A 21,104-nucleotide genomic window follows, 5' to 3' on the forward strand; every position below is an offset into this window, starting at 1 on the left:
TAGTTGAAGAGCAGCATGGGCAGCGCTAACAGCACCACATTAAGGTGAGCGCTGGCATGGGACTTAGGTGAGGGATGGGAGGGATAGCAGCGAGCTAAGGACACCACCCCTGTTGTTATAAGGTGAGCAGGAGCTGATGGGGGAGATCGCTCGGAGCTAACACCAACACCACTGGTGCATTAAGGTGAGCGCTGGCAGGGGACGAAGGGGGGAGATAGCAGCGAGCTAAAGACACCACCACTGTTGCAATAAGGTGGGTTGGGGACTGAGGGGGGAGATAGCAGCAGAGCTAACAGCACCACCACTGTTGTAATAAGGTGAGCGCGGGAAGGGGACTGAGGGGGGAGATAGCAGCAGAGCTAAAGACAACACCACTGTTGTGGGCAGGGGACTTAGGAGAGAGATAGCAGCAGAGCTAAGGACACCAACCCTGTTGTAATAAGGTGACCGCGGGCAGGGGACTTAGGGGAGGAATAGCAGCGAAGCTCAAGTCACCACCACTGTGGTTATAAGGTGGGCAGGGGACGTAGAGGGGGGGGGAAGCAGCAGAGCTTACGCCACCACTTGTGCATTAAGGTGAGCGCTTGAGGGGACTGGGGGGTAGATAGCAGTGGAGCTAAGGACACCAACACTGTTGTAATAAGGTGAGGGCAGGGAGGGTACTCGGGGGGGGGGGGCATGCTGGGGACTGAGGGGAGGAGCTAATGCAACCAGTGAACGAAGGCAATGTGGAGACAAAGGCAGGCATGTAGGCACAGGGGGATAAGAGAATGAGAAGTGACAGTTAGGATTATGCCTCTCTTTTGTCCGGCCGGCCCCGGGTCCAGACCTCATTGAGTCACGCAGAGACTGATTTCTCTCTCCACGATAGTTTTGTGCAGTTTAATCGTTTTGAAATTTGCTAATATTTACGTTTGATTGGGCTTTGTTAGAAGTAGGTCTTTGTCAATCTGTGTGGAGGGCTCTTAGTCAGGGACAGAGCTGCTAATAAGATATTTAATCCTCCAGCAGGATTTACAGCAGCATGTTTCCGTGCACTGCTCCTACTCTCCAACTGTAGCGGACACGTGTTGGGATACATGTGTTCACACATTTTAAAGCAGCAGTCTGCTCCACGATGTTAGTGCGTGTAGGGCAATAATAATGAGAAGGGAGGACATGTTTACATGTTGTGTAGTATGACAATCAAGCGAACAGGGTTCAGCATGAAAAAAATACATTTTGTGTAAATATAGTGAACTGAACTTACCTATTCCTATATATATATGCTATAGTAGTGATAGAGAAGTTAATTTCATATGCAAATATATCTATTTGAATAGGTTAAGTTAGGGTTAGGGTTAGTATGTATGTATGTATGTATGTATGTATGTATGTATGTATGTATGTATGTATGAATGTATGTATGTATGTATGTATGTATGTATGTATGTATGTATGTATGTATGTATGTATGTATGTATGTATGTATGTATGTATGTGTGTGTGTGTGTGTGTGTGTGTGTGTGTGTGTGTGTGTGTGTGTGTGTGTGTGTGTGTGTGTGTGTGTGTATGTATGTATGTATGTATGTATGTATGTATGTATGTATGTATGTATGTATGTATGTATGTATGCATATATATATATATTTATATATATATATATATATATATATCGGTAAGTTTAGTTCATTATATAAATATAGTTCCAAATCTCCACGCATTTAGCTTGTAGAAAGCCAGCTCAGAATAATGACATAATGTAACCGCTAGGGGGCGATGTTGTTTCGCGAAACATTTTAACTGCGTGTTAACTTTGCAGCTCGGGAGGCCTACTTCTTAAAACCATGTGCATCGTGGATAACGCGTGGCTGAGAATAACGATATGCTACCGACGTGCCTTGATGGCTATATAAATTAAATGGTGAAATTAACTCACTTAATGAATGAACTCATTCAGCACAAATAAGTCGTTATTTCCTATTAATGTAATGTAGATGCAACTAATAGAAATGAAGGTAATACAAGGAAGATATAAAAGGCCATGCGTCAGTAACCATCAGTTAACCTACCAGATACAGCTCAAGTAAAACGATTATGAGCCCCCGTCATCCACGGTCACGGGTCGGCCCAGAAGATGCGATACCGTCCTGCCTCACGATTGGTCCATCATCCACCGACGCATCACCACACCACTCTTGAACGCTTCCGCGTTTGCTTAAACAATCCTCGTTAAAACGTTTCAATAAAAATCGGTCCTCAACAATCACAACGGATAAGGTTATAAAAACAAAAATTAACATAACATCAAAAATCGTCGTGATTTCCCTGGCGACATACGTCACCGCGGAGGGATATCAGCACGCATCTCGGAGAAGTAGTCCCGGGAAGTTAGAGGGATCACCTTGAGCCGCGGAGCTGCAGAGCTTCAGTCTGGCGATCACTCGGCGAGACAAGGTGAGTGTTTTCAGCATTGGTACCCCGCAAGGCCGCTGAGTTTCTCTACACTACTCTTTTAGTCTCCCGGTACTTTAACCTCAGTACCGGGAACATGTTTTCTTGCTGTTCATGTTGACACTCGAAGATGGCGACATGAACTCCACTTGAGGTCTGAAGGGATTATGTTTCCGGAGAATTTCGCTCCTTGCTGTGTGGTATAGTTTTTGATGTCCAGGTAATGGAGATGATGTTGGTTGGGTTACATGAACCAGGTTATCACGTTGGTCTGTGACGCATTAACCAACCGTGTGTGTTGGACGACATGTGTACATTAATGGGATGCTTAACGTAATCCCCGTGGATTTCCCCTTTTCCAGCACGTAAACTGGCTCTTCTAACCTAAATCAAATAACCTAAAGCATCTGTAATTAAGCAAATTAAGAGATTAAATGCTAACTGGCAGCTGGCGCACCGTTGGTACATCGCTTCCTGCTGTCTCCTCGTGTGGGCGTGGTCCAGGCCGGCCTGGCCTCCCATTGGTCAGCCTCATCCTGGCAGGGGAATATGACGCAGAGAACACCATGTGACCTCTGGCGCATCTGTGTCGGTGCGCCTTTCCATTACTTATGAGTATACTCAGCTATCTTCTTATTTAGATGATGTACTCTTAACTCAAGTGTTAATCTTTATGTTGTGCTTAGTGAGCCAATGCTCTCGTCGGCTGAGTTCATTAATGTAAATGTGAAGGATTCATTGTGGGGAATGTTCAAATAATCACACTCTAGGTGATAAAATATTAATATTGCGCTATCAAAAGCGAATCATAAGAGCGTGTACGTGGTGATGGCTATGTTCTTCTTGTACCTAAATATGTATAAATACAAGTCCTTGATCGCTCCAGAGCATTATGAAAAACTCTAAACCGTTAGCAATTCCTCGAACGTCGAAAGGGAAGTCATGAGACTGCTGCAACATTTATGTAACAGCCTGTTCATCATCCATGTGTCAGGGCCCATGAGCAAAATGGAAGTACTTCTCTCAGAGGACTCGCCGGTTTGAGGCCAGAGAATCAGTTATCTGTGTGCCTAGATTGAGGCTTTATGTTTTAATTGGTCTGGGAAGAATTCTATGGCCTTTCTCTGTGGTATTTTCTGTATTTCCTCGTCAATCGTGCACTTCAATCAAATATCGCTTTACATAGACCCACGTACATTTATAAATCCTCTTTCCTCACCATTGGCTGGTCTGTATAATTGTAGTTATGGTTGTTAAATGCGTAGACTGGTTTGGCCTTGGTTTACCAAACGGGCCATGTTGTGAGACCATGACTCAGCAGGTTACACAGAGGCCCACCAGCCTAGAGGACAGTGACTTGGTGTCATATCTACTCCAGCCCTACCTTTTAGAGGGGGCTCACCTTGCAGCTGTTCTAGGTGTGGGAGCACCTGGCTCTGCCCCCATGCGGTGCCTCTGCACCATAGCTGCACCGTAACGTGCTGACTAATGCTGGCAGGGTCTGGACCAACAGAGGCAGTGAAGAAATTCCTGTGAGAGCAGAGGCATAGGGTTGACGTTTTTTTCCCTAATGCGTATTGTGTCAATACCTGTTCCCATATCGTCAGTCAAAATGTCTGCTGTTCTCATGGTGTTTTGGTTTGGACTGTATGGCATGTCAACTATAAGGGTCTTTACGACGCCTTGACCAATGCTGAACTAAGGCTGTGACGTAGTTTTTAACAAACGGCGCACTAGTTGTGTTTACTATACACTGCACGTGGGCTCTTCCTACCAACGTCGTGAGGGTTATTAATAGCCGTGGCTCTATATGAGCCTAGGGGCTGCGGTGCCTGAGCCAAGCTGCTGTGCGGTGGTGTGACATGGCTGCGTGGCGATGTACGCCACATCACTAGTCCTTCGTGACCTTGTGCGTGTCCGCAGCGTCGGGGTGGCACGGCCGTTAGACGGACACCACAGGGTCTCCTGGTCCCTGCTCTTGCCCTCGGGGACAAGCCGACCGAATCCTGAGTCCTGCGTTTGCACGCTCGCCGCATCCTGCTCTTCTGTGGGTGTGAGTGTCGCTGCCGGAGGGGGGATTGGTCCATGTAGCGCGCTGAGGTTTCTGTGGAGGTCTTTGATCGCGTCAAGCCTCTTTGTTCCCAGGAGGAACCGTACGATCTACGGGGGGTAAGTATGGTCGTGTCTGTGTGTGGAACGATTTCTGTTTTAATTGGGTTGGGATTAGCCGTCATGCTATCCTTCTAGGAGGACGCACTGTCCTCCAAGTTGACCTCTAACCAGAAATGAAACACCGGCAGAGGCATAATTTACCGTTGTACTGTTCGGTTATACAAAGCACACTTGATAATGGAGGCGGGAAGGCTCAGAGGAAGTGGCTCCAGAGTGTGTGTGTTGCATAGGTAAAGGGATTTGGGGGGGATTACTAGCAGCAGGTACTAAAGTTAGCATCCCTACTACGTCCCTCAGGGCGGCTGCTGATCTGGGTTCAGCGCTGGTCATGCGCTACAAATTCACCCTTTTTGATTGGAAGAGTGTATTTGAATTACTCACGCATGCAGCAACTAAACCGGTTGGTTATAGCTGGTTGTTATCTAATTAGTGTAGGACTATGCTCATGGCTCCTACTACCTTTTGTCATTTAATACTGACACCCAGCTGTGCACGGTGAGACTTTGCTTCGATGAAAGTTGGTGTTAGAAGAACCAGCCTTGTGTGTGAGAGATTGTACAAGAGTGGCTTTCAAGGGTCAGTAATTGTCTTTCCCAGGCCTCTGCCGGTGGCGGCTATATGTTTACATAGTCCTATCCCCCTCAGAGAGATAAGCGGGCTGGTTGTGTCAAAGACCAGAGGCATCACTGGATACGGTTCCATAACTCGTACAATGAGGGACTCAAAAGGCGTGTTAAATTATGATTTAACCCGGGAAATGACATACTTGGCAGGATGTTTGACTAATGATAAAGTGGAGATAAAGTTGATAAAGCATTGCATCGAAGGGCTTGTTAATTCAGCTAAACACTAACTTATACTGCAGTGTTCCAGGCATAACCTTTTCAAATGAACAGTCTGATGTCCAATGATTGCCTATTATTGTAGTTAAGCATTACCTACTATCATCGATATTTCTGCTGGATCTTAGTTTGGGATTTATCATTTGAAGCGTATATGCCAGAATGATTCAAAGTTGGGCTTAGGGAAAGGAATGTAGATCTCGCTTTTAAAATGATGGATAGATGATAGTCAACTGTATAATAGTTTCACCTATTTGTGATTTTCATTGAAGCTCTTGTGTGCTGTGAAGTCAGAGGACTGATGAGCCAACGAGGGGGCTGCCCCATGTGGCGGGGTGTTGGTGGTGTGTGTCGGTGACTCAGCCAGCCTCGACGGACTGGGATGTGACTGAGCTCACGTACTGTAGTCCTAGGGCTCTCTCTCTCTCCATGTTGCTACGGCGATGGTCTGATGGTGGCACTGAGGAGCAGGGGCCTGTGGTCTGAGGGGCCCGCGATGCTGGACGGGTTTCTCTGCACGTACGCCTTCTGGGGCCAGGATGTCATGAGCAATACTGAGCTACTGTCATACTGCTATAGAGTTGCGTAATCGTTCTTCTGTGGATGTATCCTTGTGCTGAGGTGGGTGACGGTTAGGGGTGTGCCAAATAATCGTCATGACGATGCATCGCGATTCTAATTTTCACGATCTACTGCATCGATTGTTGACGCCAAGAATCGATTATTGATTTAAAAAAATGAATAATTAAAAAAATATATATATATATATTTTTTTTTATATATAGTTTTATAAAGCATATTCACCTTTTGTGGCATCAGTTTGTCCTCTTATGTTTATGAAATTATATTGCTGTTATAATGGCAGCTACTTCCAAAAGGGGAAATGTTTGAATGTTTTCATTCCATTGGTTTAAAGGACAACTGAGGCCATGTAAACGGCACTGATTATCCTTATTTTGTTATTTTAAGTTTTATAGATCCTTAGCACTTGTCAGTGTGTCCAGTAATAGTCGTTTCAATAAATACAGCTATGTATGAATTGAGTTGCTTTGAGTTATCAATTGAACACACTATCCAGATCATACACAGCCAGTCAGCTTAATTTTTTTTTAACAGTGTTCAGTGAAAATTCGCAATGCATCGCAATAATTCAAGTATCGCGATGCATCGTGATAGAATCGCATCGTGGCATATGAATCGTGATACGAATCGAATCGTGACTTCTTTGGCAATACCCACCCCTAGTGACGGTGCCATGTTGTGAGCTTTATTGCGTAAATTATTGCCTGGAAGTCATGATTATCTGGAAAAATACTAATAAATAATAACGCTAATGCTAAATAACTGAAAGGGCTGCCACTACATCAACTATTTGCACATGATTTCACTGTTGCTGCTTCAGCAATTCAGAGGTGTCCAATTGGATTACTCAGTCCTGTGAAAGTTCAGACTGACAGAAGCAATCATAGTTTTCTGACCACTTCCGTAATGATAATTAATTCAAAATGAGGGCATCCAATCTTAAGGTTATTTGTCCAGCAGTACGATGCTGTCCCAGTTTGGGCTATTGCATGTCTTTTATATTAAATTTATATCGCGGTTCCCTCTATAACTTTCTACAGTTTCAACTGCAACATTATCCATGTTGTATTTTGTATCAAGCCTACTTTCTTCTTGACTAATTACCCGAAACCACCAGTGAATCCAGGCCCAGTTTAGAGCGAGAACACGGCCTCGCGTCTCTGTTCTTCTCCCATGGTGTCTGGCCAGGTCATGTGATGCGGTTATGTAACCGGAGCCCATCCAATCAGAATGGGCTGAACTCCCTCATTGTAGATTCCTCAGTAGCCATCACAAAAGACCCGGCCTCATGGTTTATTTTGGTAGCCTTCCTTGGTGTCATGTGAAGGCCCTACTGTGTCTCTGTCTGAACAGGACAGGCTACAGGCATGGGCAAACTTATTTTTAAATGGATTTATTATAAGGAAAACACTAACATTTTATTATGTTTTATTGAGCAACTCTTTGTAATGATATATCTTGTTTTTGTTGCACTGCCCTAACAAAATGTTGTAGTTAAAGTGCTTTAAATACATTAATCAATTTACATTATGAGTAAATGATAAGAGTATTTTTGACCTGTGGGCTGAACTTCCTCATTGATTCCTCCAGTAGCCATCACAAAAGACCCGGCCTCATGGTTTATTTTAGTAGCCTTCCTTGGTGTCATGTGAAACTCAGGGTATGATTGGCTCAGGAGGTAAAGCAGGTTGACTTGTGTGAGTGTCGTGTTGTCCTTGAGCAAGACATCTCGCCCTCACTGCGCCCGTCTGGCTGTCGCCTTGCATGGTTGACTCTGCATCAGTGTGTTAATGTGTTTAGGAATGGTTGTAAGCCACTGCTAAATGTAAACGGTGTGGGTGTTGGCAGGATGGGAACTTTATGTTCTGTGACTGTGCTGAAGGCCACGCAAGCAAAGGCCACGCTCACTCTGAGTATGTAGGAGAGGAGCAGTGTTTCTGATGTGGGCACTACATCATTAAACAATATACTAACATGCTTAAGCAATTTAAACATTGGTTTGCTGTTATGTCCATACATGATTGATTACATTTATTCCTTAAAAGATCTTGCAAAGATATCCCATTTCAAAATGGGGCCCTAATGTTTGACACACTTGTTGGTGGGTGGATAGCTCAACGTGCCATCTCGTAAAGTCCTTTTAGAATAGCGATAAACCTCCCAAATCTTTTGTGTTTTGCTGTTGAGGTCACATCCTCCAGCCCGTCTATTGTTCAGGGAACCACAGTGTTTGTCGTCTAAATAATGATTTTATTCAAATGCCTTGTGGTGGAGTTGTAGTCTAAGCACCGGGCTTTAGAATTTCCCTTTCAAGTCCGGCCAGGAAATGTTTGAGCGTTTATTTGTTCAGTAAATCTGTTGTCATGACTGTGGTGGTCCGCTGCAAACAAAGACAGGCCTGTAGTAGTTTGTTACCTACACCACCAAATGAGGTGGTGCTGAGTCATTCTAAATGACAGATTTATATCTTGACAACTCGTGTCACCACTTGTAATCAAAATGGAGGCACTGGTTGCAGCCTACATTTGCAGTCTGTTGTCCTCGGTCTTAATCGAATGAAGCACCTTGTTACTAGGATCAGCTGAGCAGAGTGCTGCTGGTCTTGTGCTGATGGCAGCAGCTAACCCGTTCCCCTCCGCTCTCCGTGTCTCCTGCAGTACCCACCCAGCATCAGCATCCACCATGCCTCAACAGAAGACGATGGACATGGGCTCGGCCTTCATCCAGACCCAGCAGCTCGGAGCCGCCATGGCTGACACCTTCCTGGAGCACCTGTGTCTGCTGGACATCGACTCGGAGCCCACCACCGCCCGCAACACGGGCATCATCTGCACCATCGGTGGGTCGCCGTGACCACACCGCGTGGCACACAGTGTAGGGCCCTACGAGTTCCGAGATGCGGTTGGAAACGTGGAATCTGGGACTAAAGATGGAGTCTACTCTCTAAAGTGGAATATTGCAGAATTTGCCAAAAAAATCTTAATTTGGCTGAAATTGATCAAGAAATATCAAAAGTAGGCCTGATGATTGAAGTCACCTCGCGATGCTTTCAGCAGCCGTCTTCCAAATAGTGCAATGTTGTGTGTATCATTAAGAATTTACTGTTTTCTTATTAAATTGTTGAAGTTTTATTAATTCACAAAAGCAGACACTTTTTCTGATGCTAAAATAAGCACGAATCATAAAACATTCTGGAAAAAACTGAATTTGGAAAAAAATAGGGAGTATAGGATTCTATAATGCATCACCTCTGAGTCGGTCTGAGGCACAGCCTCACTGACTCACAGGGTATCCCGGTTTATTTTTACAGCTCCGGCAATTGGAGGAAAGCCATAAAACTTCAACGTAGCTCACCGTCTTAAGTGCCCTAGCTGCTTAAAAGCGGCACATGCGATGGTGCTTTGCCGAAACAACTCAGCCATGACTTGAGTTTATAATGTCTTCTGTATCAGTGAGTCCCGCTGGTGTGGCGCTCATAAACCAGCCCTAATACTGTTGTCTTTGTTCCTCCTGTAGGGCCAGCCTCCCGCTCTGTGGACATGCTGAAGGAGATGATCAAATCTGGGATGAACGTCGCCCGCTTGAACTTCTCCCACGGCAACCACGAGGTAAACAAAGACATGCCAACGCCTCACAGATATGCGTGCGGACTGTGTAAATGCACACTTTACAGTCAGCCCATTGTTCCAAACACGGTTGAGGTTGAGGCTAAAGGTTTCACTTTAGCATGCCTGAGATTTGCTTTATAGACTTAATCTGGTTGTGATAGCTTTTTATGATATTTCTGGTTTGCTGGAAGTATGCTTGCTTTACCTCTGTCTCACCCCTCAGTCCTGTCCCCGTGTGTGTGTGATTGGAGCCTTATTCTAAAGTGTGTTCAGAGGATGGTTCCCCTCACTAAAGGAATGTAGTGGGCAAATATATTGCATCAAATCCCTTTTTTGTATTTATTTTTAAATCCTAGGATTGATATGTAGATCCTAAGGTTTGGAAACCAAAGGAATTTCACCCAAAGGTTCTTCTTGTAGTGCGTGGACTTTAATTTCCTCTCTAGGACAGCCTGTTTCACAGCTGGTCTTCTCTTGGTGTGCGTTTCTCCAAACACGCGAGCGGGATCAGGGTTGGAGGAGAGCTGTGAGATGAGCACGGACACCTAATCTCTGCTGGCTCGTTGCTATAAATACTTTATCGGTCTGCAGCCAAGCCTTTCTCCTCTCTGCCCCCGTGTAGTGTTGGTGAAAGGCTGCAATGACCTCAACTAGATATCGCTATAAAACAATCTTAATCCGAACATTCTGAAGGCTCTGCCATTGGTTCACTTGACTTCTGCTGTACTTTGCAAACATCTAGTGCATGTCTGGCAATAATGTGCAATTACCTGTTGCAGCAGCTGTAACGTTGTCTCAACCAACTCAAAACCACGTTGTCCAAACTAAGTTGCTTATGCATACATTCATATAAAAATATATATTATCATTATAATTTGTACTTCAGATATCCGTCTCTCTCCAGGTAAACTATGTGATTACTGGAACCTTGCATCCAAGGTCCTGATCACGGGTGGCATTAGCACGCTTCTAGACTGATCCGATCACAGATGGACTGATCTTTAGTGCAGCTGTGACTGCACCACGTATTGAGGACTTGGTGTGATCCGATCGAAAAAAAATTAAGAAGGAAAACCTTCAGATAATCAAAGCAAAGCCATCCACTATTTACTATTTCAATGGTTGGTCTACATTCCCAGCCAACGGCAGCAGTATGCCCTAGTATGCAAAGGGTTGGTTGGTTACCCGCTGGCCAAACGAACCAGGTAGAAATGGCCAAAACACGCCTACCTTGGCACCATCCTCACAGACGGGAATTTGGGTAGAATGCCAAGGAGATTCCTTTTCCTGCCTTTGTCTTTGAACTTCTTTAACTCAGCCGTCCAGTGAAAGTTGCTTTGTGTTGCATCATGCCAGGACGTGTACATGCTTGTCCCCCTCCATTTTGAATCTTTCCATGTTGATCGTATAGATCTGCAAAGCCAGGCAGAGATTCCTGATGAATACAGAATCCTGTTTGGCAGAAACAAAATGAAAGTCGGCAGCTCCTACCAAGAGATCGCATTCAAGAGCATTTCTGATCAATAACGTGACGTCCAGCGTGACTCTTACTAATGCTGTCAGGATAATGTGTACTCTGTATGCGGCGGGCATTATGTAATACATGGTTACTTTCTTTTAACGTTTGCTTGCTCATTGGCACGCTCTTGTCATCGTAATCCGTAGAGCTGTAGAGCTCTTCTCAGAATATACAACATCTTTTTTTTTACTAATATGCTCTAAAATAGCTAGATTTCTTAAGATGTCTTCTATGTGTTTTTCAGTACCACTCGCAGACCATCAAGAATATCCGCGAGGCCTGTGAGAGCTTTGAGCCCGGCAGCATCCACTACCGGCCAGTGGGCATCGCCCTGGACACCAAGGGGCCCGAGATCAGGACCGGACTGATCAAAGGAGTGAGTCCCCCATTCACACCCTGAGAGACCACCTCCGGACTCTGAAGACCCCCACCAGAGTGCTTGAGGAATGATACAACTGTCGGACGTTTGAATTGTGCTTTTAAAGATTGTCACAACTCTTTAAAACCACAATTCAAATATTCTAAGGGCAAGTTTCTAAACCTATTTCCACTGTAGTTGTGCCACTTAGAGACGCCTGTAATAACGTGCAGCCTGCCCTCTGACTTGCAAAGGGGCTCATATCCGCCTGGTCATGTTTGGTTCAGGGCTGTGGTGTTTGAGATCTAGATACGAGGGTCCAACCCTGCAGGACTCTGTGGTGTCAACAAACTCATGGCATGGTCTGCTTACAGACGCAAGGTTTAGTCCACATACATTTGTGACTTAAGTTCTCCTCTTCAGGCCTTCAGCCCATGGGGATTTGACTGGAGTAAACATGAATCTTGTTCAAACCAACGGCTAAAACATTGCTCCCCCTCGGTTTTCTGACAGAGCGGGGAGGCGGAGGTGGAGCTGAAGAAGGGCAACATGATCAAGCTGACCCTGGACGACAGCTTCATGGACAACTGTGATGACACGGTCCTGTGGCTGGACTACAAGAACATCCCCAACGTGGTGGAGATCGGCAGCAAGATCTACATCGACGACGGACTCATGTCCCTGCAGGTCAAGGAGATCGGTGGGTACCAATACTTAGGGTGTGTCGTAGAAATTGTTAACAAATTACAGGTTCCTTCCCAGACCCAACTATTCTCTACTACTGCATCCTGTTGCCCCCCCCCCCCCCCCCCCTCTTCCACCCCTGTGTGTTAGGGTTGTCTGTCTTACAACCACCTCATTGTACCGCCTCTTAAATTGGTCTTAGAAAAGTCGTTTTTATCATTAGTGTATTACAGTTCCCTCGGCTGTCAAACCCTGGCTTAACACGGCCCTACCTCAGTGAGCGCCGGCCTGATCTCTCTCTCTCCTCCTCCCCCCTCATCTCTCCCTCCCCCTCAGGCTCAGACTACCTGATGTGTGAGATCGAGAACGGTGGCACGCTGGGCAGCAAGAAGGGCGTGAACCTGCCGGGCGCGGCCGTGGACCTGCCCGCCGTCTCGGAGAAGGACATCCAGGACCTGCAGTTCGGCCTGGAACAGGGCGTGGACATGGTGTTCGCCTCCTTCATCCGCAAGGCGGCGGACGTCAAGGCGGTGCGCGCCGTCCTGGGGGAGAAGGGAAAGGACATCAAGATCATCAGCAAGCTGGAGAACCACGAGGGGGTCCGCAGGTGGGCCGCACGCACGACCACCACCACACACTTAACGTAGACGGCACCGTCTCCATTAGGGGTGGGAATAGTATGGTGCTAGGCGATTAATCAAATTTTGATGTTTTGATGTGCAATTTCGATGTTGGCGTCAAACGATCACAAAATGAACATAATCAAGTTTTTCGATTTTATTATGTTTTTAATAGAAATAGCAGAACAGCTGGATCAATATCTGTATTATTTTGATAGACAACTGTTGACCATTTTGTGTATTTTTTTTAAGGTGAAATTTCAAAGTTCTCAGTTACAATGTTTTATATTTTTTTGGAGACGCATGCTGAATAAATACATGTTTTCAAACTCAAAAATAATTGTTTGAATAATCGTGATTTCAATATTGACCAAAATAATCGTGATTATGATTTTTCCCATAATCGAGCAGCCCCACATGGTAGACTAAGATGTGTGATACATGGCCCACAATCCCGATAATATCGCGATTCTGCGATAAATATATTGGACAAAAATCTGGTTACGATACAGCATCATATATATGTCTAACTATAAATACAAAATGCCCGTTAAAAGGTAAGGTGCTGGATTTCGGTCTTTATTCATGATCCATACTGAGTTTTTTGATAGTTACTCGTCTTTGATAAAATAGGTACGATATTTGGTGCCCCTAGTATCTTCCTATTTGTCTGACGCGTTGTTTCCTTCTGACGCAGGTTTGACGAGATCATGGATGCCAGCGACGGCATCATGGTTGCCCGCGGCGACCTGGGTATCGAGATCCCCACGGAGAAGGTCTTCCTTGCCCAGAAGATGATGATTGGTCGCTGCAACAGAGCCGGCAAGCCAATCACCTGCGCTACACAGGTTGGTAATGTTGAATAGTTTTAAACTAGCTTTGGGTGAATACCCTAACAATACACAGTATTGCGTGTATAATTGCCGTTATTAAATGCATTTGTATATATTTGTAAATGTCTTTTCTACACTAATATAACAATTGGTAATCAGTGTCGACGTTTGTCTCCTCATTGGCTAACCAAAGAAATTGCAAGTCTGCGGTCTCATGCTGCAGGCCTACTCAATGTCCTGACCCTTGACCTGTGACCCCTGACCCCGTGCAGATGTTGGAGAGCATGATCAAGAAGCCCCGCCCCACGCGCGCCGAGGGCAGCGACGTGGCCAACGCCGTGCTGGACGGCGCCGACTGCATCATGCTGAGCGGGGAGACGGCCAAGGGCGACTACCCCCTGGAGGCCGTCCGCACGCAGCACATGGTGAGCAGCCCCGCCCACAACAGGGACCAGTACAGCGTACCTTCACCCTACTGGTCCCAGTGAAGAGTTCAGAGCAGGAACCTGTACAGCTTATGTTCACCTTACTGGTCCCACTAAGGAGTTCAGAACAGGATCCACTACATCGTAGTTCTTGCCTCACTAAGAGGTCGGTGTTTGCATTTGTTTTTCTCATTTTATATTCGCTACTGGGGTCTTTTCATCCTGAAACCCTGTGCTTAAACCCAATTGACCAGATCTACTGGGACGGTTTCCCAGTTCAAACCCGGGGTCTGGTCTACTGGCCGTTTCTCCTTCCTATTCATTTACTCTCTTCCATTTCTTTGCTGTTTTCCTTTATGAATGGCATCCTCAATGTCAGCCTATCTTATGTGTGGGGGAGAGTCAACCCTAAGTGCCTCAACTCTCCAGAAGGGTCATTTATATATCTGGGCTACGGCGTCCGAAGGTACCGGATTTGATTCCCCAATGCATGCCCGCCCTCGACCCTACCAGTAGACCACCTTGAGTGAGATGCCTCACTCCTCCTTCATGCATCTAAGAAAGCCCTTCGAGGAGGAAAGCGGTCCGAAATGGCTCAATGGAGCGCATCCCTTTGTCCAGCCGTGGGAGGATGTATAAATAGGATGAGAACGTAGCATTAGGAGTAGCCTGGGGGCTACCTGGGGACTACACCCCTGCGTGGCCTCTCCAAAGTACCTGGCCTCCTCGAACTGCCTGGCCCCTCCTCCAGATGACCCGGCCCGGTCTCGCTGGTCCTCTGCTCCTCGCTCATCACTGCAGACACGGCAGTCCTCCAACACCTGCTTCTTGGTCTGACTGCATGCTGGCCAACTGAGCCTAACCCGTCCCCTGCCCAGTTACCCCAGTAACCCAGCCCTTAAACCGATCTCAACGGCAGTAACATGAATGTTTTACGGTTCATTCATGCTCACTAACCGTGGCTCTAACAAACTTCATCATTATCTTTTTCGTGCATCTAGCTGTTCCCCCTTCCTTCCGACTGAGCCTTCTGTGCACCTGTCCAGTAACTGTCACTTTGTTTCTGTACTCGTCCAGCTGGGAACGAATGTGCAAATCAGTGTCAATCATCCACTCTAACCAAATCAAAGAGGAGTGTAGCCTGTGATTTGATTGGGTGTAGCATGACCCTGTGTATCCACCCCCTGGGGGATATGATTGTTGTGCATGTTGGGTATGTTTTAACGTGTGTTTTAACTTGTGTGTTGTCGTGGGTCTCACTGCACTCACACCCGTCTCCCTCTTGTCCCCTTGTTGTTTCCTCCTTTCCTTCAATCCTCCGCACCCCCTTGTCTCCCTACACCCCCCGCCCCCACTATCCTCCTCATGCATCCTGCCTGGCGTGGCTTTGCCCTTTGACCTTTGCCCCCCCCCCCCCCTGCACGCGGCCGGCGGCAGATCGCCCGCGAGGCGGAAGCGGCCATGTTCCACCGGCAGGTGTTCGAGGACCTGCGGCGCAGCACCCCGCCCTCCACCGACCCCGCCGAGGCCATCGCCATCGGCTCCGTCGAGGCCTCCTTTAAGATCCTAGCCGCCGCCTTCATTGTGCTCACAAACTCTGGAAGGTAGGCAGGACCCCCGGCCTGGCCCCCATCGCTTCTGGCGGGGACCCCGGCCCCTCTCGCTCCCGCGGGGTCCAGGTCTGGGGGGGGGGGGTCAGACGCCAGACAGGCTGGTTAGGGAGAGCAGTGCAGGGCAAGGCAGGGAACCGAGGACTCGAGAAGCACGGCAGAACGGCCTGGGCTCTGGAGCGCTGGCTGGGAGGACGGTCGCCTGGGCTCAGACCAGTAGCGCGGTCGATGGTCCAGCTGGGCTCTACTGGCTCTCTGTACGGCCACATGACCAGAGTTAACAGAGCACGGCATCTTCATCCGACCTAAAACTATACAATCAATAATTTGACCTCAAAAACTAGTATCTCTGCAATGCCTTGCAAGCAGCGGGTATCCCATCGCGATGACGTCCCTTCAGACCTCCAGGCGGTCGCCAGTGCTTCTCGGGTGTCCCTCGTGGTGTGTGTGGGTGTGTGAATGACCCGAGTGTAACCCCTCCCCCCTGCTGGGTTTGGCGCGTGGGTCAGATTGCGCGGGAGGCGGAGGCGGCCACCTTTCACCGCCAGCTGTTCGAGGAGCTGCGTCGGCATAGCGACCTGACCCGCGACCCCTCGGAGGCGGTCGCCGTGGGCGCCGTGGAGTCCTCCTTCAAGTGCTGCGCCAGCGCCATCATCGTGCTCACCAAGACGGGACGGTAGGTGGGGGGGGCGGGGGGGGGCGAGCGCTGCTCCTGAAGGTAAGGTGCTGGATGGGCGTAGGTCAGAGAGGGAGACGGCGCAAATAAAAGCGTTTGTTTTTAGGACTCGAAATTTACCAAGTATTTGTCGATTAACCCCCACCCACCAAAATAGTATGTTCCCCCGTACGGTGCGTTAGGACGAGAAGGAAGTAGTACTTCCAAGTCATTGTAGTGCCGGAAGTGTGGTCTCTGTACTTCCGAAGTTCTGTGGCTTTACACCCCGAACACGATCCACTGAGGGCAATTTACAACATATGGAGTGTACCACTAGTGATGTACAGAGAGGGGGGACGTTTGAATGGAAAAATAAATAAAGTCACACCAGAACAATAATATGCACTCGCACAAACGCTCTTGGGTGTATTTGGCCTAGATTAGATGAAGGGAGCTCATGAGACAAACGGTTGCTATGTTGATGTTTGTGACCTAATCAGGTAGCATCCGACGATAACATCATGGTACCAGCAGCTGGTCCTGCTGATACTCTGAGGAAGGCCTCCAGTGTTCACTCACACTGGTAGACTGGCTGTTATTGTATTATCACCGCCTGAAATGAACACAATAATTACTGTTGCAGTCATTAATTATTATTGTGCAACACGTTATTAAAGTATAACGGTGTAATACTGGAATGACATGTTGTACAATTATGTCCGCCTCTTGAAGTCAGGTGCTGTTTACTGAATCACCCAGCGCTAACCGCGCCCCTATACCCCCTGAACCCTAGTTTGGCCCGCCTTATAGCGGGAGCATGGTCTCTGCTTCTTGAGTGTTTGTGAGGCGTGCTGGACCGAGTACAACGGACTGTGTGTTGGTTGTTGTGTCTTATCTCATCAGAAAGGGCTACTTGAGCTACTATGTTGTGCCAGCGAGTCATTTGTTTTGTGGGGTCATTCAGAGTCCGTGGGGAATACGTGCTGCTATGGAAACTGGTAGCGTTGTGTGGATCTCCCAGCCGGTTGATTAGTTTGTTTGGATTCCGGTGAAATAAAAATATATTTAGTTGTCCTGGGTGGCATTGGCTCAGGAGGTAGAGCGGGTTTAACCCGATGGTTGTTGGTAAGATCCCTGTGTATGAATGTGTGTATGAATGGGTGAATGTGAGGTAACACAAATGCATATATAATCGTATACTAAGTTTAGCATGAATAATTATGAGATTGAGATTAGAAAACATTTGGATTTGGAGTTAAAAGGAGAACGTCGATAGTTGTATTGGTGTAAACTTGCCTTGTAATTCTAATATAGATCCATCAACATTGATGATTAGTGATGCGGAGCTCAACGCAACATGACCGCCCTCCCCAACATGGCGTCCTTCCGGTCTTGTGTCTAGGTCCGCCCACCTGATCTCCAGGTACCGCCCCCGCGCCCCCATCATCGCGGTGACGCGTAGCGGGCAGACGGCCCGCCAGGCCCACCTGTACCGCGGCATCTTCCCCGTGCTCTACAACCGGCCCGCCCACAACGTCTGGGCTGAGGACGTCGACCTGCGCGTCAACTTTGCCATGGAGATGGGTGAGGCACCGCGCCACAGGGGGGGGGGGGGGGGGGGGGCAATGGGCCAGTCTACTGACTATGAGTCAAGGGGGGCCTTCTAGTCCGGTCCATGGTTTCAATGCCACTGGCCAGGTTCTATGCTGCATTAGACCTGCTACTAAAGTGGATTGTAGGCAAATAAGTTAAGATGGGATAGTCTAAATAGTTGAGGGGAAACTGACCCCTCTGAGTTGCTGTTGAAGGGAGCTAGTCTTGAATGCCCGCTCCCATCTCTGCACCTTGTCCCCTGATGACTAAACCACTTGTGTCTGTCTGTCCAGGCAAGGCCAGGGGCTTCTTCAAGGACGGCGACGTGGTCATCGTGCTGACCGGCTGGCGCCCGGGCTCCGGCTACACCAACACCATGAGGGTGGTCATCGTGCCCTAAGGGTCTCGGGTCTCTGGCCTGCTCACCCCCCCCCCCCCCCCCCCCTCTGCACACCTTCCGTCTCATTCCTCTGCAACACTCAGCCTTCTCCCCCAGCCGCCCACGCACCAGTTTAGTCATCAGACACACGCGATACGGTTCCTCACCCCCAACACGCGGCCTGACGGCGGCAGCGTGTCGGTCGCTATATACACTCCATCCTTCCTCACGCTGACGTCTCTCTGAAACTCTCCAGGGCGGCAGCTTGGTACACCCCGACCACGCCCTCCTGTATTTATTCCCTGGTAGTGAGAGGCCCGACGGGTTTAGCACGCCGGTAGCTGGGTTTCATGGAGGGGAGAATCACGAGTCCAACTAAAGGAGGCAGAGCGCTCTCCTCTGCCTTTAACAAAAGACCAGAACAAAACTAGTATCAAAATGGCTGCCTTTGCAGTCCCTCCTTCCCCCACATGGCTCTCCTGTGTGTATGTATCTAATATGTTTACCCTGAAGCCATCTGTGACTGTCCAAGTCTCTAAATGTTGCACTCCCAGCCTACTGTCGCCCATTCCACATTCTGTTTTAACTTGAGTGTCGTCGGAGGTGAAATGTTTAGGGGCATCCATGACTACTATATTTTGTAACTATAACGATAAGAGATGCTAGCTATGGATGTCCGATACTAAGGTCATTTGAACGCCAGTTACTGTTGTTTGTGAGAGAAACTTTAAGCGTTGTTTTGGTTTAAATTATATCCCGTTATATTGTCGGTTTGTGGTTCAGGAACTTTAAATGTCAACGAGCACTTTCTAGAGTTTTTTTTTTTTGCAAGCAAATGGGGAGGGCAGAAGCCCATCCCTCCTGAAACCCCACTGCATTGTGGGTAAACTCATCACTCCTCTCCCCTGCTGTCGGCAGTCGCTCATTCCTTTGTGTCGTGACCTTACTTCAAAATGTGTTAACAGTGGCTGTTTGAGTCTGGTGTACTGAGCTGTCCTACGTGACTGGATCTGCTTCAATAAAAGATTATAAACGATCGTAATCATGGCGTGGTGTTTTTTATTTTCATTTTTATCAAAGATAAATCTATCATGATGGAAAATAAATCCTCTGCAGTGGTGGATACAAATGTAGGAATTTGAATGATCATTGTGTTAATTAGGATATTTAGTAGAAGCTGATGACTGGGCCTGAGTGACTCTGGTCCTGGCTGTACGACTGGTTGAGTGACTCAGTGGACACTGGGTCCTGGTGGTTCAGTGGAGGTCCTGGCTGTAGACTGGGTCCAGGTGGTTCCGAGTGGTTCAGTGGTGGTCCTGGCTGTACTCCACCCCCACCTGCCTGCGTGCCTCGTCCTCCAGCCAGGCCAGGAGCACTGAATCTGCGTGGGTCATGCCCGGACTCTCCTTCAGACCTTGGGGAAGGGGAGGAGCTTTCGTTGGATGTTTTTGGATCGTATTTATATTGGACACTACCTGGACATGTGTTCAAGTACTGGCAATGAACAACTGGATAGCTATACAGAGGAGATGGTAAGCATTTATCATTCTAAAATAACGAGTAAATGAAACGTTAATGTCGTAAATATAGTTGCATTTGATGGGTAAAACTAAAATGCTAGGACCTCTGTTGAATACTTTATCAGGAGACTTGCTTTATATTCTAAACGGTGATAACCAAGAATATATTTCCTATTGTCAATATCCCGTTTGTCGAAGTGATCAATGACTGAATTTCACACCGCAGAATTTAAAGCATGTTGAAAGCAACCATCAAACAATGGTTAAATGAGCGAGACACTTAATTAAGCATTCTGATGCCCCCTAGTGGCGTCCCCAGCCAAGTGATTCGGTTCACGTTACCTTTGAGCAGACACTGTCGCACCTCCTCCGCCTCGTAGCGCATCCCCGTGCTGTTCAGGAAGTTAGTGGGCAGATAGGGTTCAGGTAGCGGGTACTGGGTCTCTTCTCCATTCACAATCAGGGACGTGGGGCACCACATGTGGGCAGGAACCTCCATTTAAAAAAATGTGAAAATATTAAATTCACATTTATAAACAAATACGGTATTTCATACATTGTTTTATTAAGAGCTAATACTGGTGTATTAAGTATGGATCATAATAACAAAACATGACTAAGGTACATGCATCTCAACGTTTTTGTTTGACAATGTGGTGATGGTTGAGACCTACCCTGACGGAGCCCTCGGTACCAGAGACCATCTCAACGTTTGTGTTGTGATTATGTAGTGAAGCCTCCACCTACCCTGACGGAGCCCTTGGTACCCGTGATCACAGCCTCGTTGGGGAGCGCCACAGCGTTGGAGATCAGGCACACCGCCATCCTGTTCCCAGAGTACTTCATGGTCACCACCATGCACTCATCGACTCCTGCAGAGAGAACACGCACACTCAAATGATTCAATTCCAGGTAATAAAATAAGGAAGAGGTTTGTTTTATTGGTATATACAATCCTCTATTATAATATAAATATATAGTTGTGTTAATGTTGATATTCTTGTGATTGGTGTGTAGCTGTCTCCAGACAGGTGTTCACCCCAGGTGTGTACCTGTCTCCAGGTATCTTCCCCAGGTATGAACCTGTCTCCAGGTGTTCCCCTCCAGGTGTGTACCTGTCTCCAGGCAGGTGCTAACCCCGGTGTGTACCTGTCTCCAGGTGTTCCCCCCCAGGTGTGTACCTGTCTCCAGGCAGGTGCTAACCCCGGTGTGTACCTGTCTCCAGGTGTTCCCCCCCCGGTGTGTACCTGTCTCCAGGTGTTCCCCCCCCG

The 21,104-nt window shown here is 47.5% G+C and overlaps 2 protein-coding genes across 6 annotated transcripts in view; one reads left to right on the forward strand and one right to left on the reverse strand.

Moving 5' to 3' along the window:
• Window positions 1-19,355, forward strand: pkma (pyruvate kinase M1/2a). Of its 5 annotated transcripts, none has more exons than XM_030376357.1 (11): window positions 1-44; window positions 8,687-8,868; window positions 9,546-9,637; window positions 11,401-11,532; window positions 12,028-12,214; window positions 12,535-12,805; window positions 13,516-13,666; window positions 13,924-14,076; window positions 15,514-15,680; window positions 17,744-17,925; window positions 18,228-19,355. In XM_030376357.1, exons 1-11 carry the CDS (start codon window positions 16-18, stop codon window positions 18,332-18,334), a joined length of 1,653 nt encoding a protein of 550 aa, XP_030232217.1. In that variant the 5' UTR covers window positions 1-15; the 3' UTR covers window positions 18,335-19,355. The 5 variants fall into 5 exon arrangements, with proteins under 5 accessions (XP_030232217.1, XP_030232220.1, XP_030232218.1 ...); XM_030376360.1 differs by lacking the exon at window positions 1-44 and adding an exon at window positions 2,290-2,436; XM_030376358.1 differs by lacking the exon at window positions 1-44 and adding an exon at window positions 2,631-2,653.
• dhdh.2 (dihydrodiol dehydrogenase, tandem duplicate 2) overlaps window positions 19,345-21,104 on the reverse strand; it is a 3,848-nt gene continuing 2,088 nt past the window's right edge. The window contains exons 5-7 of the mRNA XM_030376363.1: window positions 20,581-20,705; window positions 20,176-20,326; window positions 19,345-19,727 (exon numbers count right to left, since the gene is read on the reverse strand). Coding sequence (XP_030232223.1) covers window positions 19,618-19,727; window positions 20,176-20,326; window positions 20,581-20,705 — 386 coding nt within the window. The 3' untranslated portion in view covers window positions 19,345-19,617. The remainder of the gene's footprint in view (window positions 19,728-20,175; window positions 20,327-20,580; window positions 20,706-21,104) is intronic.

The sequence above is a fragment of the Gadus morhua genome, chromosome 14 (assembly GCF_902167405.1).
Source record: "Gadus morhua chromosome 14, gadMor3.0, whole genome shotgun sequence".
Lineage (NCBI taxonomy): Eukaryota > Metazoa > Chordata > Actinopteri > Gadiformes > Gadidae > Gadus > Gadus morhua.